The sequence below is a fragment of the Haemaphysalis longicornis genome, unplaced genomic scaffold (assembly GCF_048455015.1).
Source record: "Haemaphysalis longicornis isolate Haplotype H1 unplaced genomic scaffold, Haemaphysalis longicornis Haplotype H1 scaffold_9, whole genome shotgun sequence".
NCBI lineage: Eukaryota > Metazoa > Arthropoda > Arachnida > Ixodida > Ixodidae > Haemaphysalis > Haemaphysalis longicornis.
The window spans coordinates 144,871,536-144,896,994 of record NW_027526460.1 but is presented as its reverse complement, the minus strand read 5'-3'; the positions used below and the strand labels follow the sequence as shown (position 1 = coordinate 144,896,994).

At 47.0% G+C, this 25,459-nt stretch overlaps 1 protein-coding gene across 6 annotated transcripts in view; it reads right to left on the bottom strand.

Annotated features, from left to right (window-relative positions):
* The window catches only part of LOC144153655 (complement C2-like), a 146,472-nt gene that overhangs the window by 1,851 nt on the left and 119,162 nt on the right, over positions 1–25,459 (bottom strand). For 2 of the 6 annotated variants that reach the window (XM_077685316.1, XM_077685312.1), the window contains 3 exons: positions 24,111–24,320; positions 6,173–6,246; positions 322–644 (listed from right to left, as the gene is read on the bottom strand). In XM_077685316.1, the coding sequence (XP_077541442.1) occupies positions 528–644; positions 6,173–6,246; positions 24,111–24,320 (401 nt within the window). In that variant the 3' untranslated portion in view covers positions 322–527. Of the gene's footprint in view, positions 1–321; positions 645–6,172; positions 6,247–24,110; positions 24,321–25,459 lie in introns of those variants that run through there. The other 4 variants (XM_077685317.1, XM_077685315.1, XM_077685313.1 and 1 more) reach the window with 3 other exon arrangements.

Genomic DNA, 25,459 nt, shown 5'->3' with positions numbered 1-25,459 from the left:
TCGTGGAGTAGGGACACCCTTGATTGTTGGATATAGACAAGGATGCTTTATTACAGTGGGGTATCAAAAATTCGCAGTCGCTTAAATAATATTTTCAAATAATTAAAATTATAAGGTAGTGTTGCGTAATCTGTGATATATTTGCATTCGGTAATGACACCGCTCACCACCGCCCTTTTTCAATGGTGTGCCATCGATGATCGGTCGCAATCAATTCCTTTTGTTCATTCTTTGTTCGCGTCAAAAATGAAAAATACTATGAAAGTTCCACTTAACAGTACATAGCAGCCATTTCAGAGTCAGTCACGACTGCTGCAGGTATTGGGAATTCTCGAACTGGCTTTATTTCCTTGCAGAACAAACCTAGTCTCACAGTACTGAGCTGATCTTGATGTTGCGATCGGCGATAAATACAGCGCTCCAAAACAGCGCTGTTTGCTTAGCCGACAGCTTCCCCCTGCTCTCTAAGGGTGGAAAACCGCGTGATCGACAACTGCGTTGTTGCCGCTGTTGCCACGCACCGCCGCTTAAGCTGCAGCGTCAGTATCCATGTGCCTTCGGATCCAGGGTACGTAATAGGAAACGTCGGTGTAGTAACCGAAGTTCTTCCTTGCGCATCTTCCGCCCCAGCTCACAATGCCCACCTGTGCAAAAATGCAAAACAAAAAGAAATAAGATTGAAAGAGATCATTATATTACCACTGCTTATTTCTTCAACACTGAGTAAAAAAATTTGTCGCAGGAGATGATGTGTGCCAGCCTGGAAGCAAATATCATTCCACATCTACGTGCGGTACAGAAACAACTGCTCCACCATGGTCGCCACAGTCAATACTGCCATAATAAACGTAGTCTAAATCTTCCCCCTCAAACACTATATATTACGACCTATTAACGCGTCTCTGTTGGGTATCTCACCAGAGGACCTTCTTTTGATTATCGTAACCAGCCTATTCTGGTCTACTGCAAGACGAAGGCGACTCCCATTGAACTCTATCCGCTCCTGTCCTGCGCTGCTCTCGTTCACAGTCTACCCTGACGTTCCATATTAAGTGCGAATGCACTTTATAAGCGACCTCGAACCTTCCGCCGTCCGCATAGCAACAGCTGCGGGTGCGCGCGCTTTTCGTCTTCCTTAGCAACGGGGGGAGATGGGCGCGCGCTGCCTGGCCGCTGACATGGCACATACCCACGTGGGAGATTGGCCAGGAATAAGTGCGAATGCACTTCTTAAGCGAGCCTGAATCGTCCGCCGGGGAGGTGGGGGTCCCACTCACCTTCCCGATCTAAACTCGGTCGAAGAGCGCCTCATCTCGCCTCGCCTCCCCTTCATGGCCATCAGGCGGCTGACTCGGGGCAACGGTCAGTACGGCATTAAGGGACAGATCGTGAACGGGCCCATCGACGTTCCGAGCGTGGTGGAGTGTCTTCCGCGGCTGGTTCCCGAGGACGTTGCGATAGACGTGCACGTGAAGCGGAGGCTGGTGAGTCCGGCTACGTACAGGCGCGGACTAGTAAAGCGTGGTAGCATCTTGGCGTGGTTGAAGCACCTGGAGCATGCGCCGTTGTATGTCGCTAGCGGCGTGCGCATCGACTGGAGTCGGCTGGGTCCGGCTCCGATTGCCCCCACCTCCCCGAAGGGAATCGTGAAGGGAAGGGAAGGGTTAGGTTTGCACTCACCCTCGGCGCGCGCCTCTCCCCTCGCCTGACAGCTCCCCCTCGCCGGTACTGCGCCTCTCAAGGCGATGGCACAATTACTACGCCGTGTACTCTCGGCGGAAGAAATGCATTCGCACTTCCTCATGATTCCCTTCGGGGAGGTGGGGGCAATTTTTTTCGTCCCTCCGTCGTGTTAGTCACCTTACCTTCTTCTGTACCCATCTCTTGGTATCTATTCTGTTACCCTAATTATCCACCGGTTTTCCGTTCATCTCACTTCATGGCTGACCCAAGTACAATTTTGTTTCTTTATTTGAAGCATGATACTGTCAATCCAAGCTTGTTCTCTGATCCAGGCAGCACAATTCTTGTACGTGTGTGTTGTACCTAACATTACTTCTTGGATGGGCCATTCAGCCGACCCGAGTTTGCTTTAGTTGTTTACTAAGACGCAAGGTTTCAGCTCCGTATATCATCACAGGCAGTATGCACGTTTTCAATATTTTTCTTTTGAGTGACAGAGGCAGCTTACTTTTCATTATTTGACAGTGCTTACTGTGTGCTCCCCAAAACATACCTATTCTGCGCCAGATTTCTCTCTCGTAGTTGGGGTCTGCACTAACCGCCTGTCCGAGGTAGTTGTATTTTTTGCTTCTTCTAGCGTTTCGTTTGCTAAGCTGAAGAGGACGTTTTTAGCCATTCCTGATTACTTTAGGTTTATTCATTATTATTCTAGCCCCACGGCGGGCTTTATGATGACCGTTCCTCAGGCATTGTTTGCAGCTGTTCTGCAGTCTTACTCACTGCTACTTTGTCGTCCGGAAACGTTGAATGGCTTAACTGTTCTCCGTTTATCTTTAATTATATGTTTTCACAGTAGTGCGTTCTCAATACCTCCTGCAGACATGCTGATAATAGGTTTGGAGAGATGGTATCTCCCTGTCTTACTCCCTTTCGGATAGTTTATTGCTTCTAAAACGGCTGCAGTGAGTACGGAATCAAACGCTTTCTCGTAATCTATAAATGTCATATAAAGGGGTTTAGTGGACTTTACGGAATTTTGTATCACTTATTTAAACCTTTTTAAGTCCTTTTAGAGCCTTTTTAAGGTCCTGTTTAGTTACTAGTCGGACATCGCAAACTGCACTTGTACCGAGCAGCTTCCCCTAGCCTGAGGTCTCTGGTATACAGGCTGGTGTAGAATAGTTCTGCGCCCTTTATTATCTTGTCCAAGTTGGGCGTAATGTTTCCCTGCGCAGCTCTGAGGGAGTACATCCTGTCTTTGCCGATGGCTAGCGTTATCTTAGTTGCTTTCAAGCTTCGCCCTATTTGCAGCGTTTCCTCGATCACTGTCATGTTATCTGCATGAATGTCCTTTGTTTTCCTTCTATTAAGTATTTTTCACAGCTCGGAAACTTTAATCCCATCCGCCGTGGTTGACACTTTCATGTTCTTATGTTTGGCAATAGTTCCTCCGTTTTCTTAGTCTTTCAGTTTGTTCCTTACATGTTGCCTCCCCTACAGCTGCTGCAGATTCACTGATTACCGATGTTTAGTGGTTGTTTAGGTTGTGTACACTGGCCTCGTTCAGCTAATCGAGAAGCGCGAATTTGTTTTGAAGAGTTATTTTAAACTCCTGCGATCTCGATCTGGCTGATTCCACGCGGGTTTCTCAGTTTTCACGGCTTTTCTTCTTTGTATTCTCAGATTCAGCGTGACCTTGCATCTACCCATCGTGTGGTCGCTGCTCCGAATCTTATTAAGCACCTCTTCATCTTGCACGAGACCCGGGTTGTCACTTCAAATGAGGTCAGGTGGTTTTTGGCTGTACCATAGCGACTTTTCCATGTCCATTTCCTATTTTTTCGTTTGTAGAAGAAAGTGTTCATCAACCTCAGGTGATTTCTCTCCGCAAATCCCCCTAGTGTATCTCCTCGACTCTTGCGATTGCCCATTCCTAAGTTTCCGATTGACCTTTCCTCCCTTTACTTCTTAGCGAACTTCGCTTTAAAGTCTACCATCTAAATTGTGAACTGCGTTGTTGCCGTCTTCATTGCTGATTCGACGTCCTCGAAGAAGCTCTCTATGGCTTCATCATCATTGATTGATGTTGATGCACAGGCCTGTCTAATTTTAACCATTAACATCAACCTTAGCTTCATCATAACAGCCGGGACTCTCTCGCTGATATTGAAAACTCCTCGACATTTCCTGCTATTTCTCTGTGGATTAAAAATCAAACCCCCTGTTCTTTCTTCTCTTAAGAACCACTGTAGCATAGAATATGTCCACTAGTGAGCTCTATGAACCCTTCTCCTGTCCTAACTTCGCTTACCCTATCTCTCACCTAATGCACGAGGGCTCCTACAGTAGTACAGATAAGCTTCCCTTGCTAGACAAGGAGCGTGCGTTGACGTTTCCAGCATCCATTTAAATTGCGGTGCGTTCGGACCCAGAGATTCTTAGCCCCCTCTACTGTATCGCTGTTCTGACCTCCCCCGTGGACAGGAGGTCTACAGCTGTTGGGACTGAGGGTACGGAGTTGAGCTGGTTAGTCATGGGACACCATACAATTTTTGCAACACTTTTATGTAAAGAATGCAAAAACTTTCCTTACTAGTCTCTGACCATACCCAGCTCATCAGAATTTCCATGGACTACCTGCGTTGCGCTTCATTCGTAGCCACCTTCTAACCTGCACTCCACGTAGGCATAGCCCGTCCTTAGTTCAGGGTTAATATACACGGGATGATACTAGTCGTCACTATAGTAGCGAGTGGGGGGAGAAGTGCAGAAATATGTTCGCTCATAGCCTAAACTGAAGGAAAGATTTCGATGCCGTTGAGTGAGGCAGAACGTAGACAAGATAAGATTTACTTTAGCTTGAAAGAATCTATTTAGGTGCACAAAGGAACACTTAAGGGTTCAAAGCCTAGTAAATTATGACTGCATTGTGGTGGGAGGACTTTTAAATAGACATGTATAGAAAACTGTTGGCATGGTGCCGTTTATTTGTGCTTATACGACGTCAATAATTTCATAATTGTGTGGATATTTAGCTGACTCATAAAAATGCGATCCTGTGAAATAATTACCTGGGATTCGTTATTTTACTCGTTAGATTCTCTAGATTACTCGTTAGATGCTCTACCTAACTCAAAAGATTGCAGCATGTCATGAAAGTGGCAATTAAAATCACGTGAGATGTCTTGCCCTCTCACTGCATCGAATTCTGGAATTTCGGCGGTGATGAATGCGAAATTCGCTACGATTACTTGTAGAACATTGAAAGCAAAACCGTTTACTTTAATTTGACAAGATCGCAAGGGAAACACTCTGAACTTGAAGTGCTGCAAACTGATAGAATGTTTTTATTACCCTGCGTTTTATATAAATACGGGTGTCCGCGAGCAGAAGGAATATTCGGTGAAAAAAGACCATGTAAGTCTCATTGAATTATCTGCGCGCAGTCAAGATGGTTATACAAATTTTGCTAGTTGGTATTCCACAGAAATGGTCAATTCACATTGATTTAGGCCCGCTAATCTAAAAAAACCCTAACCATAATAGTCTTCCCTCCACCGTTGAAATCTCTGTTTAACGCTTTAACTGTTTCTTTTACTGCTGCATATGTGGAATATGTTGCGCGAACTTCGCAAAATAACTTTCGCTTTTCAAGACACATAAACAAGTAGACTTTCCCAGTTTACATTAGCAAGTTCATTCTAAAGTGACCATTAACCTGCCGTTGCTGTAACTCTGTAAAAATGCTGTTAATTTATCTTTTTTTTCTTATATACACCACAGACAGTGATCACTGCTTGTTCCTAAAGCAGCCGCCAAGCACTGATGCCAGCTTCTCAACATCGCTGCTACCAGGGGAGATGTTCACGTCTGCGTTTTTCACTGTTTTTTTGCAATTTCTGCTTTGTAATGACATGGCAATTTCTGCAAAGAACGTGTATTTACGGGAGTGTCAGTACCCCTGACGTGAATTGGGCACAGCTCCAGTTTGGACAATCGGGCTGTGCGGAGGCATGTTGGGCTAATGTGGAGGTGATCATATTTGTCGGACTTGAAATTTGATATCAATGCCTCAAGAGAAAGAGGTCATTGATATGGCAAAGATACAACATTGGCCTTTGATGATAATCGGTTTTATGCACCTATGCAACAAAGCGCGGCACTTCAACCTCACAGCATACCTCGGTTACGTTCGCCGGTGTCTTACCTCAAATACACGCCACTATAGCCGCCACTGTAGGGAAAAATTCTAAATAATGTTCATGAATGTTCCGCAAAAAATGTAAGGTTTGAAAAGACAAATTTACAATATGCAATGAACACTTCTTCAAGGATTCCGTGAATGGAACATTCGTCGTACGGTGCATAGCTTCCGCCGTCAGCTCAGTAGGCCCCTAAAGACGAAGCTACTGGTGGATGCAAAGGTCGACGTGTTTTGGTTCTCGCCATGAACCAACATGCCCCAAATATAACGACAATAATACCATACCTGCGTCCAAACTATCTCATCGCCTTCTACTCCTTGCATTAGTGGGCCGCCGCTGTCTCCTTGGCAAGAGTCCCCTGGGAAAGTTTAGGGCAAAACAATTATTTCACACTCACCGAAAGAAATGTTAAAGAGCATGGCTGACTGCCTCGAATCCAAATCTGCAGATCTGTTGTTTAGAGACCGATACATAGCAGTGCGACATAAACGGTAAAAGCACGAAAAAGGTGGTCCGCATGTATCTTTTGGCTCAAGGACTTCCAATTGTTTAGAAGCTTCAAATGACGATGACCGCGTGACATAAAAAATTGTAGGTTCTCGCACTTCATGCGGCCGAATTTGCTGCTGCGTGAACATAAAAGCTGTGTAAAATGTTCGTCGTCGGCTATTTCCTGGAAATCGAAGTATTCAAGCAATATGAAGACAACTAAAATATGCCCTAATTTCACGCAGGTTTGGGAATCGTGTGGCATCAGGGATAAATTGTGGTTTGCTTGTAAAATGTTTGTAAATTTTGTTGAGCTTGACGTTTCTAAAGTCTGTAAAATCAGCCGGCTTTCTAAAGGTTGATTGTAAGCTTTCTCTTCCACCCGCCGCGGTGGCTCAGTGGCTAAGGCACTGTGATGCTGAGCCCAGTGGCGCGGGATCTATTCCCGGCCCCTGCGGCCGCTTTTATGATGGAGGCGAAAAAAAAAGAACGCCCGTTTGTTCGAGATTTCGGGGCACGTTGTAAATCCTTCGGTGGTCAAAATTAATCCGCAGCCCTCCACTACGGTGCGCCTCATCGCCTGTGTAGCGTCGGCGCGTTAAACCTCACAATCAATCAATCAATCAATCAATCAATCAATCAATCAATCAATCAATCAATCAATCAATCAATCAATCAATCAATCAATCAATCAATCAATCAATTAATGAAATCAAAATCAAGCTTTTTCTTCTCAACATAGAACTAAATGACTATGCAAAATCATGACTCAAGCGATTGCGATGATTTTACTATACTTACAATCCCAATTAAATTACCAATATATTGCAGCTAATTTAGCAAAAGAATAAAATGCATTTCATAGGCATACAAGCTTAATAAAGGGGACCTATGCAGGACATGGCACCGAAATTAAAAAGGGCAGCACAGACGTCGTGATGACCTAGTGAACATGACTTGAAGAGGGCTTTCGGCCAAACGCACTGCTGTTTTTTTATTTACTTTAAATGCAGCATTAAATACAGCACAGAAATGATGCTTTACGAAAGGCTGAGATTAGTCTGCAAAATGTGGCCTAAGGTGAGCACTCCTATTGACAGTCTCCTTTAAGAACATACTGAGTAGCGCAAAGAAACACACACAAGAAAGAGGACCGGGGACAGGCGCTACACTTCCAACTGTTTATTAGCGAAGGTAAAACCGTGCATCATAACTTCGCTATCTTCGCCAATAAACAGTTGGAAGTGTAGTACCTGTCCCGTGTCCTCTTTCTTCTGTGTGGTTCTTTGCGCAACTCAGTATGTTCTTACACCAAAACCAACACGCCCAGCAACCGGTTCTCCTTAGTCTACTTTGTTTTAGCGCTTTTTAGGTCTGGTCAAAGCGCGAATGCCCACCAATATGCGCACAGCTCATTGGTGAAGGAGCCTATCCTGTTCAATACTACCCCGCACGGGGCACCTTGAGCAATCTTGGTGACGGTAGTGGCGATACCGCGGACCCCGAGCCCCCAAACATAAGCTGGATCCAACCGTGGCGATGTGTTTATAGGTGGAGGGTTATAAACCACGAACGGTGGCCGTCGGAGCCTTGGTCAAGCTCCGGCCGATGGGCTCCCTGCCTGTCTACCAGGCAGGGAGCTCCGGGACCTCTTTGACCACCAGGGTAAGGTCAAAGGAGAAAGTACCCCCGTCTCCCTGCTTTTATACTATGCCATATGGTATCTTCAAAACCCCCCCCCAACCGTGATCGGCCCCCTAAAAGGGGCCGCACCGAAGTATCTTTTCCTTCTTTGCCTTCTATCTCGCTCCCAAAGCCAGATAACTACCCTCGTTTTTTGATAATTGAATCTGTGGACAAATCGAAGCCGGTTTCCTCTCAATCTGTATTTCTTGTTTCTAAATACCTTGAAGGTATCATCGGCAAAACATATGACGCCAAAAAGCTCAGAACTGGTGAAGTGCTAGTTGAAGTTAAAACTCAGCAGCAATCCACAAACCTCCTGAAACAAACCCGCATGGCAGATCTGGAGATCAGGGTCACACCCCACCGCAGCCTCAACAGTTGTCAAGGTGTGATCTCTGAGGCAGATCTCCTAACCGAGACAGAGACTGATCTGCTCGAAGGCCTAAAAGACCAAGGCGTGACAGCAGTAAGGCGCATCGTCATCAGGAGAGAGAACAAAGAAATAGCCACCAAACATCTGATCCTGACTTTCGACCGCTGCACGCTGCCCGAGCATGTCAACGCAGGTTTCATCCGTTGTTCTGTCCGGCCGTACATCCCGAACCCGAGGCGCTGTTTCAAGTGCCAGAGGTTCGGGCATGGTACCAACTCCTGTCGAGGCAGAACAACATGTGCCAAATGCGCCCAGCACGATCATCTATCTGACAACTGCACTGCAACGAACTTCACCTGCCCGAATTGCCAGGGTCCACACGCAGCACACTCTCGCGCTTGTGAAAAGTTTCCTCTTGAAAAAAAAATCATTAACCTTAAGATAACCGAAAACATCACCTTCCCAGAGGCGCGAAAGAGGTTCGCCTCCTTCCCTCTGGGCAGGTACGCCGACGCAGCTCGCCGGGGGGCGGAGCGGCGTTTGGTTTCGGCGGGGACCCAGTACTGAGAGTCAGACTTGGTCCCGCCCCCGCCCCCCCCCCCTGGGTTGCCTCTTGCAGCCCAACCCGCCTCCGCACCGCTCGCTGAGCCAGCAGCGGCTGTGGTGGCATCCACGTCCGGTGGGGATGCTGCTGCACCCACCGTTTCCCCCTCTTCACCGGCCCGAAGCACACGCGAGGGCCCGGACGAGATGGAGACGGCGGCAGTCACAGCGACCCCCTCCCCCGCCTCACTGTCTGTGTCACCTGTGGTGCTCCCCACGCCTTCGGCACTGCCAGCGCAGGCAAGGAACACCCGAAAGGGTACGACGTCAAGGGGGCCCAGTCCGCTGGGCAGCCCCTTGCCTTCAGATGACGACATGGACGTCGAGCCCTTCCGGCTTTCATCGCAGCGGAAGGAACGGGCTGCGGCGTCCAGGTCAGTAGAGAAGGTCAGAAACCCCCTTCCAAGAGTGCAAGCCCCGAAAGATCCTACATAAATAGTCACACTCCAGTAGCTCTGAACACATAATAATGGGAAGAGAAAATATTGTTCAATGGAACTGCAGAGGCCTTCTGAACAATCTTGACGACGTGTATGAGATTCTGCATGCCAATTAGCCAAGTATAATGTGTGTCCAGGAAACACATCTGAATTCCAAACACACAAATTTCTTGAATAGTTACATGGTATACAGGAAAGACAGGGATGGCTGCACATACTCTTCTGGCGGTGTTGCCATAATCACCCGAAAATCCTTAGCATGCCACCCTGTCACCTTGAACCCTGTCCTTGAGGCTGTAGCCGTCCGCACAATAATTTTTAATAGGTTGATAACGGTATGCTCCATCTACATCTCTCCTGATCTTGCACTTCTGAGCTCTGACTTTGAGGCGCTGGTGGACCAGCTTCCTGAACCATACATCTTAACAGGCGACTTCAATGCACACAATTCTCTTTGGGGCTCTTCTCGCACGGATGCCCGAGGTCGCCTGATAGAGAAGTTTTTAACATCCTCGGGAGCATGCCTTTTCAACAAGAAACAGCCTACATACCATAACAAAGGGCTCAGTACATACTCAAATCTTGACTTGGCTATTGGTTCGGCAATTCTCTTTCCATGTCTTGAGTGGGGAGTGGGCACTGACCCATATGGCAGTAACCACTTCCCCACTTCACTAACATATATAGGTAAAGGCCCAAGCAGTCCATCTTCCCATAATAGGTTCAATGAAGCACGAGCTAACTGGAACACATTTACAGAGACATCGAAACTACACCACACATCCATAGGACACCTACACGTTGAAGAAGCTACCCAACTCCTCACGGCGCACATCCTCGACGCCGCCGAAAAGTCCATTCCCCACGCCTCTGGTGCCTCGTGCAACAAGAGGAGGCCGTGGTGGAATGAAGACTGTAGGCGGGCGCGAGAGGCCCAGAACAAGGCGTGGGGTATCCTTCGCCGGTACCCCACGTCGGGTAACCTCATTTTGTTCAAACGGGCCAAGGCGTTAGGAAAACGTGTGTGCCGTGAGGCAAAACGAGAGAGTTGGCGGTCCTTCATAACATCAATAAACTCCTACACAGACACACGGAAAGTATGGACAAGAATACGCAAACTCAAAGGACAACAAACACACAGCCTGCCTCTGGTCAGCACAACAGGGGACACACTCGAAGACCAGGCTGACACACTCGCACAACACTTCCAACACGTTTCCAGTTCAGCACACTACACAAACACTTTCATGAAACGCAAACACATGGCCCAAAAGAAGCCTTTACATGACAATGACAGGTCAGCCACTTCTTATAACTCGGAGTTTACACTTCATGAGCTGAGGGGTGCTCTGAGCACGTGTAAACCCTCAGCTCCAGGCCCAGACAATATTACATATACAATGATACAGAACTTACACACAGACACTCTTGTAACACTTCTTCACCTTTTCAACAAGATATGGCTTTCGGGGCACATTCCAAAGTCTTGGAGGGATGCCATAGTTGTAGCATTTTTGAAAGAAGGGAAGGACCCTTCTTCTCCCGCTAGCTATCGACCCAATGCCCTGACTAGCTGCCTGTGCAAGCTTCTCGAGAAGATGATAAACCGGAGGCTTGTGTACTTTTTGGAGTACAACGGTCTTCTTGAGAGCTGCCAGGCAGGCTTCAGGGCGGGGAGATCCACAAACGATCAACTTGTGGCACTAGAGTCATACATTAAGGATGCCTTCATTCACAAACAGTTCTGTCTTACGGTGTTTTTTGACATAGAGAAGGCCTATGACACCGCATGGCGTTATGGCATACTTACTGACCTTAAGTCGTTCGGTGTCTCTGGTAACATGTTAAATACCGTTATTAGTTATTTGTCGGAGAGAACCTTTCGCGTCAGAGTTGGTTATGCACTGTCAAAGGTACACGTGCAAGAAAATGGCGTGCCGCAAGGTGGAGTTCTAAGCTGCACTCTCTTCATAGTAAAGATGAACTCCCTTGGGAAGGCACTGCCGACTACAATTTCTTACTCTATGTATGTAGATGACGTGCAGATATCGTTTAAATCTTGTAATATGTCAATATGCGACGTCAAGTCCAGCTCGCCGTCAACAAACTTGCCAGCTGGGCAGACAAGAATGGTTTTAAATTGAATTCTGCAAAAAGCTCCTGCGTTGTGTTCTCTAGGAAGCGCGGGATCCTTCCAGACCCAGACATTACACTTAATAGCGTGTCGCTTGCTGTGAAGAAGGAGCACAAGTTTTTAGGTGTTGTGTTTAACCAGAAACTCACATTCATTCCACACATCAAGAAACTTCAACATAAATTTCTTAAAACAATGAATATCCTGAAGGTTCTCTCCCACCATTCGTATGGTTCCGACAAAGAACTCCTACTACGGCTCTATATTGCTTTGGTTGGGTCTCGTTTGGACTATGGCAGCGTGGTATATGGGTCGGCGAGTAAAACAGCATTGCGAATGCTTGACCCGGTACTACACTTGGGGCTACGGCTTGCGTCGGGTGCTTTTCGCACTAGCCCTGTCGATAGTCTATATGTTGAATGTAATAAGTGGAGCCTTGAGAACCAGCGAACGTACATGGACTTACTTTATGCTTTTAAAATTTCATCTCAGAATAACCACCCTTTTTATCTTGTCCTTAACGATACATCCACATCTGTGCTGTTTGTAAATCGCCCGTCCGTTACTCCGCCTTTTTCACTTCGAGCGAGAGAGCGAGCCTCGGATCTCAGTGCTTCGTTTTTAGACGTGTACAGGTCATCCTCTTTAAACATTTTACCGCCTTGGCAAGTTCGCCCTGTGTCCTGTGACCTTTCTTTTATAAAGCTTGACAAAAATCGGGTACCGCGAGCTGCAATACTGCAGCACTTTCTTTCTTTGCAGTTCAAATACCCACGTGCTGAATTCTACAGTGACGCTTCTAAAACCTCCACTATGGTGTCGTGCGCTGCTCATGGTCCAAATTTCAATGCAGCCAGAACCATGAGCGTGCACACAACAATTTTTTCAACAGAAGCATACGGAATTTTACTGATTGTACGACATATCCTTGAAAATCAAATTCCCAATTCTATCATCTACACAGATTCTTTGAGTGTTGTTCGCGCATTATGATCGCATAAACTCCCCAAAAACCACATAATTAATCTTGTATTCAACACTATCATGTCGGTGTATGCGGAGAAGCATCGGCTGCTCCTCTGCTGGGTCCCAGGACACGCTGGGATCGCTGGGAACGAGTTGGAAGACGAGAGGGCCGGTGCTGCTGCACTCAGGAACACTGTAGACATTACAACGATACCCTACACAGACCTCAAGCCACACATAAGACAATACCTGCGCAGAACATGGCAAACACACTGGGATGAACAGACAGACAACAAACTACATGTAATAAAGCCAGACTTTGAATGGTACACAGCTGACTCACACAAGAGACACACGCAAGTCGCCTTGGCTAGGCTACGGATGGGGCACACCCATGCAACACACTCGTATCTGCTGACAGGATCTTCTAGACCCCAGTGCAGCAAGTGCGGAGAGGCCCTATCCGTAGTGCACATACTAATCACATGCAAGGCACTTCACACAACACGACACAAACACTTCAGAGAACTCTACAGACAACATATTTTTATTTATTTATTTATTTTCAATACTGCCAGTCTCGGGCGAGACCATAGCAGGTGGGCATTCATACAATTTCAGCAGGAACAACAGCGATGGGCCTAACATTGGCCAACAAGCAAAAACAACAATAAACCGTACATGAAAAGGGTATCACACACTTTCACTTCACGTGCAGAACCGCTGAGTTGTGCAGCGTCGTCAATGTTTACATAAGGGGAAGGTAAAAACAATGGTATAGAGGCAACAATGATGTAGACACAAGAATACAGACAACAATACGGACGTACAGACATGTAAACAATGTAAAGACATAGACATACAAAGTCTTCGCGCACTGTAGACCACCGAAGTTTAGTTACGAAAAGCATCAAATTCCTTCCACCCCGACATCCAGTTCACGCTTCAAAGCGAACGCGATGGCTCCCTTCCCCCACCCCCCCCCCCTCCTTCTTATTTGATGTCCAAGTGACGAGTAGACCGAAAGGCCTCAGGTGTGTCCTCCCTATTCCCAGAGCGGCGACTGTGTGTTTCCCGTTTTATACCCGCAAAGAGAGCAGAATCGGGTAATTTCGGACCCAACAACAAGAAAGAAGAAAAAGAGAACCACTCTAAAGGTTTATCTTTTCCGTGTCCGCCGCCGTAAGCAAGAGAGGGCGGCTAACTGCGAGAGGGCATCGACCGTCGGGGCCCTGGAACGCCGAAGCCGGTGCCCGGCGTGCCATGAGCAAGCGAGACGCCAGACGGCTTATTCAGAAAAGAGGGGTGCAAATCGTCCATAACCATCAACGGCGACGGGCTACCCGATCCCGGCCCCAAAGAGAGCGCCCGGAAGGCAGAAACGAAGTCGGCGGACAGAAGAAAGGACGCAGCGCCGTCGACGAACAATGCGGGACAGGATACCAGGAAGTTGACCTTGCCGGGACGGCCGTCCTCGAAAGGGGAACGAACTGGGGGAAGCAGCCCCTCCCTTTGTTGCCCCACCGGGCCTGAATCATTCGGCTTAGCCCTGCCGACAGGCGCCCGTCCGTGTAGGAAAAAGGGCTACGTTGTTCAGCGAAGATCCCCGAGAGAGGTCAACCGCGCTGAAAGAATGCAAGACGGCGCTAGAGAATGCAAGACGGCGCTAGAGTGGGGGCGCCGCATCCACGAAGCCTCAAGGCCGTGCCGGCCTCGGAACGTCGGGTTTCTATTCCCTGCGCTATTGGTTGGGCTGGGGTGCAACCATATCCAAAGGACATGTAGAGGAAACCGCAAAGTGAGCTCATCGCGTGGACAACAGATGTGCTTTACAAAAAGAAAAACAAAACCAAACAAAGGTGGCATTGACCGGAATATCACTTTGAAAGGAGGGCACTTTGTACTTAAAGCAGGTGGCTATGGGAATGAGTACAAAAGAGTGGTCTTAACATGTTTAAAGTTCGCCATTGTGATCGGTTGAGTCGTTATCCAGTAATTTGCAGAAAGTTGAAAAGCATACTGTATTTGATATAGTTGGATCCAGTTCGTTCCATTCTTTCACTGCAAGCGGAAAAAGCGAGTATTGAAATGTATCATTATGGAAAGAGTACTCTTTTAGTGTGTACGAGTGTTTGCGGCGTGAGAGGCGTGAAGTCGAGAGTGATATATATTTGGAGGCATCTATTTTCAGCCGATGGTGTAGTACCTGGTGTAGGAATTTCAAGCGCGCTACTCTTGCTCTGTCTGATAGTGTTGAAAGACCCGCAAGAAGTAGCAAGTTTGTGGGCGAGTCGTTACGGGTGTACCTGTTGTAGATGAACCTGATGGCTTTTCTCTGTACCCTTTCTATTTTATTTCTGCTGGAAATTGTGTGCGGAAACCAAACAACGTTGGCATACTCGAGAATTGGCCGTACGAACGTGGTGTAGGCCAGAAGCTTGGTACGCCATGGTGCTAGTCGCAAGCGGCGTCTAAGAAAAAATAACTTGCGCAGAGCAGTTGAAGTGATGATGTCGATGTGTGAATCCCACTGAAGGGTTGATGTTAGAGTGACACCTAAATATTTGTGCTGGTTGACTTTGGTAAGGACGGTTCCTTCAAGAACGTAGGAGAAGTTAGAGGGATTCTTTTTCGCTGTAATGGTCATACACACTGATTTGTTTTTGTTGATGGACATTTGCCACGTGTTACACCATTCGGCAATTTTTTGGAGTGAACTATTCAGAGTGCAGTGGTCTTTCGGGCCCTTAATTTCTTTGTATATGATGCAGTCGTCTGCAAAAAGTTTAATGTGACAGTCTAAGTTGCAGGTGATGTCGTTAATGAAAATGAGGAATAACAGAGGTCCTAACACTGATCCCTGGGGGACGCCTGAGGTGACGGGAACTGTATCGGATGGTGCTTGGTCGCAAACAGTGTATTGCAATCGCTGGGACAGAAAACTTGTGATCCATGCTGTGATCGGTCCTTCCCCGATAATGGCCCTCAGTTTCGAGATTAACTTGGCGTGGGATACACAGTCGAATGCTTTTTTGAAGTCTAAAAGAATTATGTCTGTTTGACCGCGGTTGTTGATCGTTAGCGCGAGATCATGTACTACCTCGGCTAACTGGGTGGTGGTTGATAGGTTCCTTCGGAAGCCGTGCTGGTGAGGCGTAAGAATGTTATTGTTTTCTAGAAAGGTGGTTAAGTGTTTCAGTATGATGTGTTCCATGATTTTGCAACATGTGCTAATGAGGGAAATTGGTCGGTAATTACACGGTGTGTCATCGCCGGATTTGTGAATTGGTACAACTTTGGCTATTTTCCAGTCATCTGGTAACTGCGCAGTCTCAAGAGATTTTCTGAACACAATTCCAAGGTAATGGCTACACAACTCCGCGTATCGTTTCAGAAATTCGTTCGGGATATTGTCGGGGCCATTTGCTTTTTTGTGGTCAAGGTTGAGTAGAAGATTAAAGATACCGGCGTCCGCTATGTTTAGGGGATCGATAGGTGGATCCGCGGTAGAACTTAGTGTCGGGAGCGCGCCGTTATCGGATATAAACACGGAGTGAAAGTAGTCGTTGAACTGGTTAGCCTTTGCTGTTTTTTCTTCCGACGATACCACTGGAGCTGTGGTTGGGGGTGTGCGAAAATAGTTCCAAAACCTCTGCGGGTTGTTTGTAATGAATTGTGGCAGTGTTTCGTTAAAGTAGTATTGTTTTGCGTTAGTCACTTGCGTTTTGAATTCTTTTGTGGCACTTTTTAGTCTACTATTTACCAAAGGGCTGCCACCCTTTGTTTTGCGGGTACGCCGTAGTCTTTTTACTTTACGCTTAGCGTGAATTACATCTCGGGTAATCCAGGGGTTGTGTTTTCGCGTTTTTAGAGTTTTCAGGGGAATGAAATTTTCTATGCTGTTTACAATGATGGATTTAAACCGAAGCCAGAGATCGTTTACATTAATTAATGGATCGGAAGCCATTTGGGAGAAGCTTTGGAATTCGTGGGCCAGGTAGGTTGTCACGCTGGCGTCGTCCGCCCTATTGAAATTGACGACTTCCCTTTGAGTATGTATTTTTTGAACAGCAGTGCCAAGTGGTAAGGTACATTTGGGTATATCATGGTCGGAGAAACCATCGATTACGACTGTTTGGCTTTCCTGCAGAGGAAACAGATCACTTAAAAGTATTAGGTCGAGAATGTTGTGCGCGGTACCCTGAGTGCGTGTGGGATGACGTACCACTTGATGAAGATTAAAGTTTAACATTAGGTCTGTCAGTGCGCTTGAACCAGGGGATGTGTAACGCATGGACAACCAATCAAAATCCGGGAGGTTGAAGTCGCCGAGCAGAATAAGGCGTGAGTTCTGGACGTAGTTTTGCATGAAGCTCTGCAGTGCTATTATGGGTTCGGGTCCAGACTGAGGGCTTCGGTAAAAGCAGCCGATGAATATGGGGAAGTCGTTGCAAATAATTTGGGTGAAGACGGCCTCGGTGTCTGCGATGGCAGGAAGGGGAGTGAATGGTATTGTGTTTTTAATCAGCAGGGCTACGCCCCCGCCCCGGCTGGGTCTGTCTTTGCGGATAACAGAATAATTGGGCGGCGCGAATTCGTGGTTGAAAATATCGGAGGTGAGCCATGTTTCGGTGATGCCGACGATGTCGGGAGAATGCTCAAGAAGCAGGCTTTCAAAATCTTCTGATTTGTTGAGTATGCTTCTGGCGTTCACGTTTAGTATTGTTAGTGCATTTCTTTTGTTCGGCTGCGGGTTTGTGGGCGGCCTCTTTCTGACATCGACTTTTTTTGCAAGGACACTCTTTCGTTCTTATCTTCGTCCCAAATGAACGCGCAGTCATTGATGAAGAGCCTATCGAAGGAGAGAGAGACCTTGTCGTTGTTTTCTCGGTTTGGTTTAGCACTGTCCCATAACTTTTTCCTAACATCTCGGATTCTTTGGCTGAAGTCTTCCCCGATTGAAATGTTTGTTCCTTTAAGTTTTTTGCAGCTTCTCAGTATGGGCATTTTCTTACTTGAATCCAAAAGTTTCAGGATTACCGGTCGTGTTTTGTCTGTCCCCGGTTGTCCTATGCGGTGGATGCGCTCGATGGCGACCGGTTCTAGTTCGAGTTTATCTTTAATTATGTTGTCGTTAACAGCTGACTCGAGATCTTTGCTGGTCTCTCCTTCTCTTTCTGTTAAGCCGTACACAATGAGGTTCGACCTTCGGCTACGATTCTCAAGGTCATCCACGCGTTTTTCTAGTCTCTTTATGACCTCGTTTGTCGCCGCGATTTCATGCACGCATCGCTCGAGCTTTTGCTCGAGATTGGCAATCGCGTCCAGTTTTCTGTCGATGTCTGCTAGTCTTGTTTCTTTTATGTCGTTAATATCTTGTGCTATGGCTTTAAGTTGGTCAAGGATTTGTTTCATTTCAGGGCCTGGGTTGGTCTCGACGTCCCCGCATAATAAGAGCAGCTTTCTGATTAACATGCAAACACCCGCACTCGAGAAAAGCCGTGGGCACGGCAGCACCAACAGAAATGGGTCACTAGATCGGTAGCACAGGCCGTAACGCCGTCTTACCTGTACAATGAGAGTGAACGGGTAAGCGACCGTCATCGCTGCGGTGCGACCGTGCCCAGTGGTCTCTGGGAGGGGCGGAAGGCCTTTTGTACTCTCGTAGGAGAGCGGCGCTGTCGACGTCGAGTGACTCGTCCAGGCTTCCCAGGGGGCTCCGTTGAACCGGTCCGGGGCGTCGAGGGTGGCAGTCTCGAGCCGATGCAGCGGTTGGGTCAGCGCAGGGGATCCCGCGCGCACGCTCTCCGGGTGTTGAAGCAGGCCGAGGCAAATCTGTACAATGAGAGTGAACGGGTAAGCGACCGTCATCGCTGCGGTGCGACCGTGCCCAGTGGTCTCTGGGAGGGGCGGAAGGCCTTTTGTACTCTCGTAGGAGAGCGGCGCTGTCGACGTCGAGTGACTCGTCCAGGCTTCCCAGGGGGCTCCGTTGAACCGGTCCGGGGCGTCGAGGGTGGCAGTCTCGAGCCGATGCAGCGGTTGGGTCAGCGCAGGGGATCCCGCGCGCACGCTCTCCGGGTGTTGAAGCAGGCCGAGGCAAATCTGTACAATGAGAGTGAACGGGTAAGCGACCGTCATCGCTGCGGTGCGACCGTGCCCAGTCCCCTACATATTCCCCTACATCCATCGTTTTTTCTAGGTGACGACGCCATTGTTTCGTTGAAACGTGTGTTTGAGTATTTGTCAGAAGTCAAGTTTTTAAACCTCATTTCCTATCACGCATAATGGAATCTGGCCCTATACACCAGCCATGCTCATTGTCGTTTGTGATTTTACTTTTGTTTTTGCTTACTTAGTGTTTAAGGTTTCACCCCTCATATATGACTATTGTTTTGGCGCTCTTTGCCCCAGTTGGCCTTGCGCCATAAACATCCAACCATCATCATCATCATCTGTTCAATACTACACTTAGCGTAGTTATAAAAGTTAATTCGAAAAAAAAAATTGGTCTTGAAGTCGAAGAACGTAGACGTTCTCGGGTGGAAAATTGCTCATCGCGCAAAAGGTGTTTTAGAACTTGAATCCAAACTAGTTGAAATTGGAGACATTTTGTATGCTTATCTCGCAGCATAATATACGAGCGTATTTAGAAAAATGTTGATAATGTTCAAAAGCCGTATGCTTCTCAATTAACTGCGTAAACGTAAGTGATTGATGTTGGAAAAGTTGTTTCGAAACTGCGAGTGCAGATGTTTATAATATACCCAAGGAGCGTGGCTATAATTTAATGAAATAAAGGGACTGCTCAACCTAGTATGCAGTCGCTCAGTCGAACAGTCTGGTTTTTAGTACTTTAACGAGACACATAGCACCGATTGTAATCCAACAAATCTCCAGGGCTGAGGAACATGTTTAAACGTTTTCTTTTTAATGTCTTTTCGGCTCTCAATGACGCTTAATCAATGCTTGGCGCCATAGCTAAAAAAAGAGCCGCTGTTACCATTGCAACTAACTTTCATTTTAATGGCAGTAAGGAAAAGACTAGCAGTTATGGTATGTTCTTAAGGCGACAGACAAAACCACCAACTGCTAACTCGGAAATGCTGTGATTTAAAAGGACAACAACTGGCATTGTTGCTGCACGACTGCTCACCACGTAGCACGAGACACATCAGCGGCCTTAATGCACTCAATCGGAATTTTAGTGTGTTCCATGAGGCGTTTTTACAGTGACAAACTATACTAATTTATAATCTTCTTGATATCTCACGTCTTCTGTACCATAATGCACCTATAACCAGTAGGTTGCACCCGAGAAACACAAAATGCCGCCACCTTTATTTGTGGGAACTGATATCGAGTTGTTAAATTTATTAAAAGAGCTACACTGTTCGGAAGGCCATAAAAGTGCGCAGCGATATGTGAACATCTAGCCATAGGTTATATAATTTCTTCTGGTCTGCATTCCAAATTACTCACATCATAATGTGGACGTGTAGTTAAGGCTACAGAGTTTTTTTTCTTATGGTTGTGAACAGGTACACCAAAAGGAATCACGCCTGTAGTTTCGAATAACATGTTAACCTGACATATCAACTTTCACTAAACTTTCAAAGACAGAGAGCTATTTATCTGTTGCAATGTATCTATTCGGCTAAATGTGACAAAATAAATTAGGACGCTATGGACGTCTTCGATTTTTAGTGACTACTGTGTTACTGAGGCATTCCGCGGTTTGACCGCAATATTTGGCGGGATGCGTGTAGACATTGGGTGTTCTTTAATAATTATAGTAACCTTTCTTAAATGTGTCCACGTTACAATGACTGAGAGCCTTCGCCATTGGGCTTCGTTAGGTGTCCATGCAGGTTTAAATAATAGCCTGGTCCAACGTTGATGCTTACGACGTGCCAAACACCAAAGTAATTGTACGTCACGTTTGAGTGCAAATTAACGAGGTTAACGTTAGGCCTTTTGTGGGTCCGGCACATATCTGCTTCTGCAGTACCAAAGAGAGAACTCCTTTCGCAGAAACGCACATTTCTACTCGCCTGGTTGCTACTTCTGTAATTAGCAAGCTGAAATAATTCTGTGCGAATTCACGGCAGTCTTTCCAACAGCACGGGTGTATGCCACGTTAGTGCTCCTTCAAGAATATAGAATCAGGCAAAATTACTACGAACATTTTTTGGGGGGTTCCCAACCTATCTCTACAGTGGGAGCCACGACACAGAGTAGACGGATTCAGCTTCCTTGTGCCAACACGCAATTTCACGCGACTTCCTGTTGTGACGAGGCAACGAGGGCGTTTTCTAGCGGTTGTCTAAGGCTCCAAGGTGAAGCAGGACCTACTTTCACATTACAGGGCTACGGCATCTTTTCTGAGTCGTTCTAACGTTTTCTATCCACACCACTGAAGATTGCAACAGCTGTGTTTAGCTTCAAGTGGACGTCACGCATGCCTGCTCCGGTTTTAAGTTATTTGCCTTACAGCTCATTAGTAACGAACGTAACGTCCATACTCATGCATAGACTAATTCCTCCGTGACAAAATCGTCGGCGACAGGAATATGGCTCTGTTTCTTGCGCACTACAACCTGCACCCTACTTAGCAACACTGCTTTCTTGGTGGCTACTGAGCTATCCTGAATGCACTCGCATTTTGTATTGTTTTTTTAAAGAGCAGCCTAATAACTGGGCTGCTTGCACTAATTGCAGATCACCACCCGATTATGTTAGAGCGGGCAACATGTGTCCTACAAATACTGTCTGCACCTGCGGGAATAAAGCTTATAATTGCAGTGGTGTAAAGTGCAAAAAAAACTGCAATGACTTCCTACGTAGTGTGGAGGCACGAGCAATATTTCAGCTGAGAAAGAAAAGTCTCCAACCCATCTCCAGTCTTTCAAAGCAATGCCAATTACTTTCACAAGAGAGGATGCAGCAACCTCTGCTTCCCAAACTGTTAGCACAACGTAGGGGTCTATCTTGGCTGACGGAAGGCAGTAGTGTACTCTTCCACACATAACTGACGCCTATTGCATATTCAGTGCACTGAGCGTAGCAAGCGCGAGAAAGCCTTTTTACTTCTGCCGTTGTATGCGCCTTTTAAAGAAGTGGTCTATTCAAAACCCTCTACGAGTCTTCACCTCGCTCTACACGCGACATATGGGAAGACAGCGTGTAGGTCACTAACGTATACTCTAAGTTTATCGTGCCAAGCAGAAACCCACTGCCTCTCTGGGTGCGCTACAATTGTCCACTAATTAGTAACGTTCGTTACTAGAGCTCCAAGGCAAATTACGTAGAACCGGAGCAGGCATGTGTGACGTCCACTTGAAGAAAGACAGCTTCGGTGCTGTCTTCGGAACGGAATTAACATAACGCGATGTCCGCGAAGATGGCAATGAAGCCGTCTCAAGAGAAGTTGTAACGCACCCTCCTTGTAGGCCCCATGACGTGGGACTTGAACTTAGAGGGTCTCAAGGCACTCACCAATGCTGCCTTGGATACTAATGCCCTTTTACTGGTCGCGCACAGCGCCGGTCTTTGCGAGACGTTTTGCGAGAACCTTCAAGGATGTGCTCTGTGTAAGTGTGTGAAAGCATTCTATGCCGCAGCTTTTCATTTTCATTATTTCTTTCAAGGCGCACTGGATGAACTAATATACCCTCAGCCGTTAGTCACACCCACACAAATGACACATGCCCACACACTGGCTCTTTCTCTCTTTCTCCCGCTCTCTCAGTAGGACTCCTAAACGGCTAACAAATGTTTCTACGTCGAAACCCAGAACACATTCATTGAGTCCACCATTCAAATAGAGCGCCCTGGCTGCTGTAACGATGGGGATGGGTGTTTCCTTAGGTACCTTGGGTTGCTGTCCCACGCAGACAACATTTTAAGTACTTCTATCAACTCAGCCACTCTACTGTTGTCCCAAGTTCGCCATAGTTCGCCAGTTTCTCAGTTTCGCCATGGCACAGGACGCCAAATTTTGGGCTGTGGCTCCTGCGGAGGTGATGGCGGCGAAGGAGACGTCCGCGTCACATATCCACAGAACGAAACATCGCAGGCGGAAAGAAAACAAAGGAGCACCTACAGGCGAAAGAGGGCGGCACGCGCTTCTAAAGGTCATCTCCCAGCGCGGCACCACGGCTCAGTGTGTCTCACTGCCTCCCCCTCGCACTTTCGCCAGACACTCCTTCCCTGTTTGTGGCTCTTCAACCGAACCACGGGGAATTCCCGCACCAGGTTCAAACACGATTTCCAACAACATGCTTGGTGGCGGCCAAGCGCTGAGAGATAACGGCAGAGTGTCGCACGCGCCAACTTGCGTTCCCTGACACGCGATTCATAACTGAGATGCAGCAGATATGCGTCATTACTAAGACTACAGTTCGCGCTGCGCCCAGCTTTCGCATGAAGGAGCATAGTAATGGCCTGTGCAATTTTTATTCCTCTGAATTATTCCGGAGCCCTAATCTACGGCACGGCAATAGCCCAGGTGTGTATAGGATCGGCGCCTTAAAACCCGAGTGTTCGAATTTCAAGGCTATTTATTTGCCGTCACTCGATTCGAAATTTCTATAACTGAAACGTTCTTTCAGGAATACGTATAAGGAACCTTTACGCGAAAAGTTGGTTTGATGAGCTGAAGGAAGGGAGGGACTAAGTAACCGCATTATGGCTGGCTGCCGTTCAAGTTGTGGGTTGGTGGATCGGTTACTCGGCGACGGCGCGCTCGTGTTGCTATCGGTGTTTCTTTGCACTTTGCCCGCAGTACAAATATTTCCCTCTGGAGGCTCGGGGTAACAGCTTTTGCTCTTTTTCTCTTCCCCGTAGGCGTAATTATGAAACAATGCATCTTCGTTGATCCGAAACGCCACCAAAGGGACGTGCTCTCCAGGCTCCGTGCCGCTTATCCAAGCAGCGACCTCCCAGGCGGCCAACTTATCCCTACACCTTTAAGAGTAAATAATGCAGGATGTAGCGGAAACGGCACGCATGAAAAAAAAAACAGCAAGAGAGCTGTAAACGAGTTCTCGGCCGCGCAGATAATATGAGCGAACACTTTTTGTGCTCTACAAAATGTCTGAAGGTAATGCTATAAGTCAAAGGTCCGCTAGCTACTACTGTGGCGAACATGAGAAGCAAAGCGCATCGGTATCGTCGTTCTTACTACTTTTGTCCTATTTTTATATCTTTTTTCTTTATGCTGTGATGCAGCAACTAGCCCAAACATTTTATCGAGACGCCCTGACCGCGCCGTTTTTCAAAATATCGTACTGTCATATGCACTTAAGTGGCAGATGTTTCAAGATTACCATTACGTGTATATATTTTCCAACGAGCGTTCAGCAAAGGAGAATGGGGCGGTTGAAAAAATCGTAACAAAATTATTGTTAATTAAAGCTATGGAATCGCCAGTTTTCTCCTCCCCTGAAATTAGCTCCTGCCGAGCTGTGTGGGTGTGCACAAAAAAGCAAAGACAAGGTTGAATTCTCCTACACCAGCGTCACGGCACTTACCTGTTTCTGAGTTGGCGCACATCATCCCTTGCGGTCTGTAGTTCTTTCCTTGACGGCCCGTGCTGCAGTTTGTTTCTGTTCCGATTACTTTCACTAGCTGTTTCAGGCGTTTCGCAGATTTCTGCACCCGGCCATTTCTTTCAGCTCCCCAGCCAATAACCACCGCTGGCTCACCCGCTCTATAGAATGTCGACCGACCTGAAATATCTGCTGTGTAGAGAGTGAGATGGGATATATTTGTTATAAAAGCTGTGTACACACCAATGACGAGGGTGAAAAATAGTGAAATATTTAATGGTTCCACATTTCCCTAATAGAAACTGAACGGTCGTGAAATGTTTTTTAAGCTTTTGGCTGTGCATTTGTGGAAATGTTTTTGTTGACGCGAAAAGTGAGTTACAAACCCCCGTCTCCCTTGCGCGAGCCTCTCATTAGCCGACGCCAGGTTTCACGACGCCACTGAAGAATACAAAACGTACCGGGTTAACGGAGAGTAGACTAAGAAGTAGAAATCGGCAGAAAATAGGCGGAAATAAAAGGTTAGAAAATGCAAACAGCCGAAATCTTTTAGTAGGGCTTACAATTGAGCTTGTTGCGAGCAGTCTATGATGACAAATGTTTTTAGAAAGTCCCATTGACGCACATTGTGCGATGCACAGCGAGAGGCAGTCACAAAAAACTTTCAGGAAATCCGCGTGGGTCATCCTAATCATCAGCTTCCCATCGTATCAATGGCGTTTGCGTAAAGCTTCTCGCTTGTAGCGCGAAAATCTTAGATGACTCAGCAAAGGCGAAGTCTTCCCTTTCAATGAACACCAACGATATCGATACAGCAGCCTATGCGAAGGAAAAAAAATCGATAAAAAATCAGGCACATTTCCGTCTAACGATGACGATGGTTGACCGCGAAGCGTTCTCGTGACAAATAATCATCGTCTTTACGCAGGAGGGGGGGGGGGGTGCAGAAGTTTTCTGTTTAGTTTTGAACGTGTATGCCCCCCTTTCTAAATCAGTCCCGCTTCGACCGCGTCGAAAGAAAGCAATCGTATAGACGCCAACTTCATAAAGCGAGGGGGCCCAGGGTCGATTCCTGCCAGGGGAAGCATATTTTTTCTTTCACTTTACCCGTTTTCCCTTTACAAACTCCACCAGTGAGAACACTGAAACTCCACTTTAAGACACATTTGGGTTCGTGTAGGATTTGAACCCAGGCCTCCGGAGCAGGAGCCTAGTGCGTTTACCAGCCACCCTGCAAGAATGGAGAGTGTGTTATCCGGATGAGTGACCCGTGAAAGCTGAACGTCATCCTAACTTAGTAGAAGAGGTGTGCGCGAAGGATGGCTCTCACT